At 23.5% G+C, this 6321-nt stretch overlaps 1 protein-coding gene across 1 annotated transcript; it reads right to left on the bottom strand.

The window, feature by feature from the left end:
• Positions 1–217: 217 nt before the first annotated feature.
• Positions 218–2024, bottom strand: LOC140179766 (uncharacterized). The gene is made up of 4 exons (XM_072219530.1): positions 1810–2024; positions 1606–1724; positions 1193–1323; positions 218–647 (listed from the first exon to the last, which is right to left on the bottom strand). Exons 1-4 carry the CDS (start codon positions 1844–1846, stop codon positions 521–523), a joined length of 414 nt encoding a protein of 137 aa, XP_072075631.1. The 5' UTR covers positions 1847–2024; the 3' UTR covers positions 218–520.
• Between the last annotated feature and the right edge of the window lie 4297 nt (positions 2025–6321).

Here is a 6321-nt window from a genome sequence, read left to right as displayed (position 1 = left end):
GGATGCAACCTCAGTTACAAGAATATCACATGCTTAATGCATTAAAAGAATATCATATTTGTCTGAATTTAAACTTTCACCATTATCATTTCCTTCAATTTTTATTACTTCAATTTGTTACTACAGTATATAGTGTACTGAAGAACAAAGCACACTAATCAACATTTGGTACTAATCAACATTTGGTATGTTAAACGAAGAAAAAAAAAGGAGAAACTTTTGTTAAATAAATATTAAATACTAATTCATCAAAACGACTCGTACATATATATACTTTTTTCTTCTGATTTTTTTCTCTTCAACAAAACAATAAAAACGGATTGAAGATTTGCGGAAACTATTATCTATAACTATCTTAATAATATTAAGTTTCGTCATACATACTCTGATCATAACTCAAAGAACAAACCCCACTATATATTAATTGGTTCAAAAACACAAACACCATTCCATCACACATAATATTAACCAATATATTCACATATTAGTATTAAGTTAGATTCATGCATCATCATCGGCGTCAAGCACTGATTCCATCTCCATGAGTAGTTCCCATGTTTGCAACATGAAATTGAGACACATACTTGTTGGATGAAGATTCAGTAACTGGAGGCTCATTCAGAAATGCCCAGCTACTCTTGGTCCACCTACCATATATATATTGCAATTTAAATTAATTAATTATATATTAAGATTCCATTAAGATTATTATGAAATAAATATCAAAAGTGCAGATTGATTGTCCAGCTCGAGTATCAAAATATATTTAACAAAATGATGATACTATTATTTCTTCTTGGAAGTTATTCTAGTGTTGAGAGTTAATAAAAAGAATAATATCATTTTCTTTTTGTTAAATAAAAAACTATTATGTATTTGTTTTTTGTGATTTTTAAATATTTTTCAATTGTGCTTATCAAAATAAAAAAATTAATTATTATATTTATTATTTCAATTTTTAATATCAAACAATTTTTATAACTTTTATTTATTGAAAACGATTTTTATTTTCAACTTTTTTATTTATCATATATAGCTACCATAATTTTTAAAAATTATAATTCAAAAATTAATTTTAAGAAGTTATTTGTAAAATTTAAAAATGATAAAACAGGATTAAAAATGTCCAAACTATCAATGAGAAAATTATAAAATAAAATAAAATAAAGATTGTTAAGAGCTAATTAATTACCATCCATTTTTCTTGATAAGCTCCTCCAAATTTGAGTCAATATTCAAATGTAATGACTCATTTCCACGGCCTAAGGGCATGGTAATTGCCCTTCGAAGCTTCTTCTCAACTTCAATTGATGTTGTACTTGTCTGTTTCAAAGAAAAATATATATTAAAAAAGAAAATCTAAATTTAATCACCAGAATACAGTTCAAATTGAAATAAAAATAAATAAATATGAAGTTGATGGCTCATATTTAGTTGAAATCATAATCATAACCATAACAAAATTAAATCATGCCAACTTTGATCAAGACACACTTCATAATAGCTTCTTATAAGTCCTATTAACGAGAACTTGATTCAAAAGAAAAACACTAACAATAATGATAAAGCAGTGATATTATATGGATTTCACCATCAAATTCAAACCTGAACAACTTGTGCTAAATTTGAAATAGCTCTAAGATGTTCTTCCTCTATCTTCTTCTTTGATCTCCAATAAGCATCAATTTCATCTTTGGTAAGGGAACGGTTCCTCTTAAGTGTTGCTAATAAAAAAAATCCAGATTTTTTCACATATCAATTTTTTAATTAAAAATAAATAAAATCATAATAACATAAAAATTAAGGTACCTGATTTAGAGTCCCATCCTGCCATAAGAGAACCCATTATTATTGCAAAAAATCCTTTTCTGTGTGCTATCAAACTTTTTTCTCACTAACCACAATGTCTGTCTAAAATGTTATTAGATAACTCACTTTATAATGATATTAGATAGTACTATTTTTTATAGTGCTTGTCGATGAGTGTGCTAGCTAAGCTTTCTTTTTCTTTTTCTTTTAGTCTTATCCACTTGTTCAATGTATTAATAAATAAATGGGTGAAATTGGGTCCCACCCAAAAATAGTAAAGTTGATTCCTTAATTTGTGATTAGTCAATAATTAATAATTAGTGTGTGAATGAATATTCTAGGCTTCACTTATGGTAGCCCACAGAATATGAAAACAATGTGGCGTTAGGTTCGGCAGTTTTTGGTATTTTTCCACTAATTATCCCTTTGAGCAGGTATGCAGGGGTAGTAAATGGGCCTAAACTTGCTGGGTCGATATGTCTAACCCATTAAAAAAAATAGATTGGGTTAAAAAATTGAAACCGTCAAATTGTAAAAATTCGTTTAATTTGCACCGTTTAAACTGCAAATTTTGGTAGGGTAACGCAGGTTTTTTTTGTCGAGTTTAGTATTTTTTTAGTAAGGGATATTTTTATAATTTTTTTTTGTCAAAATTCAACTTCTCCCAATCTAACTTAGAAGAAAATAAAAATGAAAATTGAGTATTTTGGATTATATTTATTTTGTTTTAGAGACAATATTTATAATTATGTTTTGCATTATGTTTATTTTGCTTTGGGAACAATATTTATAATTATGTTTTGGATGAAAATTTGATTTATAATTATATTTATTAGATATTTATAATTACAAAAATTTTAATATTTATAAATATAAAAATTATAATTTATTTATATTTTTAAAAATTATAATAATTAAAAATAAAAAATAAAAAAATTTATATATATATTATTTAATAGTTAAAAAAAATAAAAATATTAAATCTGTCAATCTGTTAACTCGCCGTTAAATAAAACGGACTAAAATCCTAAAACCACCTCACTAGATGAGACGAAACGGACTTCTGGCGAAGCATAGCGGGCGAACTTCCCGCTTGCGTGGGATAAAGTAGCACAGAAATTGCATTGTTATTTTGTGACCCCTTTAAAGTAGGTGAATAATAATTATTACATGTGAAAATTATTATAGGTTATGTACCTGGACTAATTAAAATTTTATTTGAATAATATACGTTTAAACTATATATATACGTTTAAACTAAAAAAAAGTCTTGTATAAAGAAAAGAAAAATTCAAAATGATGAGTAAATAACATCGTCAGCTTAAGCTTATCACATTTATAAATAAAGATGAATGATATTAATTATTAGTGAGATCTCACTATTTATTAAGACCATAATGCATGTTCCATTTAAGAACAAATAGAATTGTTTGACTTTTTTTTTTTCACTGGTAATTTATCAATACTTAATTACTTATCACTTATCAAATTCGAATGTATATATAGTGATCTTAAACTTAACCAACGCGCAAAAAATCTTATTCACTAATATTATAAAGAATAAATACTCAAATTAATTCTTAAAATATTTGTTTTTTAAATTAATTTTTGAAAAGTTTTTTTAATTAAATTCGTCTTTTTAAAATTTTAAATTAGTCGTATTAATCTTTTTGTCATTTTATTTGTTGATGATATCAAAATTTATTAATATAATATATTAAATAATATTTTAATATAAATTTAAAAATTTTAATTAATTATTAACATAATTAATTTATAAAATTATATTAAATTTAAATTTAATTGTAGAAAAAATTTAAGACATTAAAATTTTTCTATTTAAAATTAATTTTATCTAATTTTATAAATTAATTAGGTTAATAATTAATTAAAATTTTTAAATATATATTAAATTAGAGTAACATATCATATTAATAAATTTTAATACTATTAATAAATAAAATAATAAAAAATTAATATGACTATTTTAAAATTTAAAAAATAATTAAAAAATAAATAATTTTTTAAAGATTAATTTAACTATTTTCCGATATTCATCAAAGCGTTAAATAATTAGATTTTTGTTATGAATAAAAAAAGTTTAGTCTCTATCTCAAGTCTCAACTCTCTGATAAAAATTATAAAAATATGTATGTAGGGTTGTAAGATAGGGACCTACTTCATGTCACGCCGATTCCAACAATAGGGTGATGAATTATGATGCCATGCATTTTGGTAAATGATAATATTATTTTTTGATAATGAAAATGATGATGATGATTTATTAATGAATGTAATGGTGCTTGTCTCTATTGATGTGGGATCCGCATTACTCAAACAATCTTATCTTGAAGGGAAAATATCTTCACCCAACTCTTCTTTTGTGTTCAATGCTTTCGCCGTTCATATTTTGTCACTATTGTCATCAATATTATCATAATTTCTACTTTAATGCGAGACAAAAGTCCAAAAACATGCATAGTGGAAGTTAGCATAATTTTAATACTATAATATTTCAACTGAGAATTTTGTGACGGCAGTGCTAACTGTACAACAATTTTTGCAACTAAATCCAGTTAAATTAGTTTAGATTAGTAAAAATTAGAGTAAATATTTTTTTGGTCTTTATCTTTTTTAAAAATTGACAAATTATTTATCAACGTTTAAAAAATAATAAATCGATTATTATCTATTTTTTTGTTAGATACATCAATTTTTTTATTAGATAAATTGATTTTTCTATTATTTCTTTTGTTAGACATATCAATTTCTGTTTATTGATTACAAAAGAATCCATGTGTCTAATAAAAAAATAGACAAAAACTAATTCATCATTTTTTAAATATTAAAAGACAACTCAATTTTTAGAAAAGATAAAAACCGAAAAAAACATTTACTCCAAAAATTATTTACATGATATATGTGTAAATTGTGCGCTTTTTTTTTCTTTGTATTAATATAATTAAAAATACAAAATTATGGATATATCATAGAAAATTTTGTACATAATACAAAAAAAAATTAATATTTGCATAAAACACAAAAGTTTTTGCCACAGCTCATGAATTTTTGACCTCATATTATCGTGTCATTAATTAAGGCAAAATTAACTATACAGCTAATTAACTAATTAAAGCACACTTCTTTTTCTTGAACCTATCGGCAAATGCATTGTTTAATCTAACTAGCAAGAGAATAATCATTGTATTTCGTGGTGCATATTCCAATTATTGTGGATAACAAACATTGTTTAATTATTGTTGAATTATAATTTTACTAAATTTCTAATTTTAATTACATTCTTATTAATTTATTATTTTAAAAGTTGGTTTTTGAGGATTTATACTACATAAAAATTAATTGTTTGTTAATTATTTGTTTTAAATGTAAAATATTTTAAAAATATTTGCATTTATGTTTGATATATGATAAACTATGAAACAATCTAAGAAAATATTCAAAATAAAAAAAATAATTAAATCTTTGCTATTTTTTAAAGAAAATACGAAATATCTTTTAATATTCATATTTGCGTTTGATATATGATAAATTATAAAATACTAAAACGAATTTAATTAAAAAAGTATCTAACATAAAAGATCAATTACAAGACAATGATTTTTGAGCCCAACAAGGTCAAGCCCGTGATGTAAATATTCTCTAAAAATAGTGAAGGGAGGATGACACCTTAACAAAAAGTCCAAATCTGTTAGGTTAAGCATGGGTTCTGGTTTCACACAACAATAGTGTTTAATTTTCTGAGAAAACTATGTAAAGGTCTGACACACACAAAAAAAAAAAGAGAGGTTCAAACTTAATTTTTTGTAAATTAAGAAAAAATGATAAATAGATCTTTCACCTTTTGGTTTTCGAACATTTAAATTTTTAACGATTTAAAAATACATTTAAGTCTCTGATCTTTTCAAAATTTATTCACTTAAACTTGACAGACCTAACAAAAAAATTAAACATGGCTTTTGTTGTACTGGCCAAGTCGATATACAAATCTACATATGGAAGAATTTTTAAAATGTGACAAATTAGACCAAAGATCGATATGTTCAGATTTTGATAAAGTCAGATATTTAAATATATTTTTAAATTCTCAAAAAAATAAATATCTGCGAACTAAAAGATCAAGAACCTATTTGTCATTTTATAAAAAATTAAAATTTTGCTCTAGGAACTATCATAGCAGTCATTTTTTATTGATTGTTTCACTCTTGAGGATATTGGCAATGTGCATGCATATATACTAGTTGTGCCCATCATCAATTTAATTTTATTCATATCTTGCAATATTATGCATACGTTCTTTATGTTGTTATAATGGATCTCTATAGATTAAATTAAGCAGAAATAAACTAATATATAAAAACTATATATATAATTAACTATATATTAAATTAATTATATATATAATATATTAAAATATAAAATATATATTATAAATAAATTAAAAAAATATATAATGATACATAAATATGTGGTATATAGTATTTGTGTATACAT

The sequence above is a fragment of the Arachis hypogaea genome, chromosome 16 (genome assembly GCF_003086295.3).
Source record: "Arachis hypogaea cultivar Tifrunner chromosome 16, arahy.Tifrunner.gnm2.J5K5, whole genome shotgun sequence".
Lineage (NCBI taxonomy): Eukaryota > Viridiplantae > Streptophyta > Magnoliopsida > Fabales > Fabaceae > Arachis > Arachis hypogaea.
The sequence above is the reverse complement of the archived record's forward strand: the minus strand, read 5'-3'. Positions and strand labels throughout refer to the sequence as shown.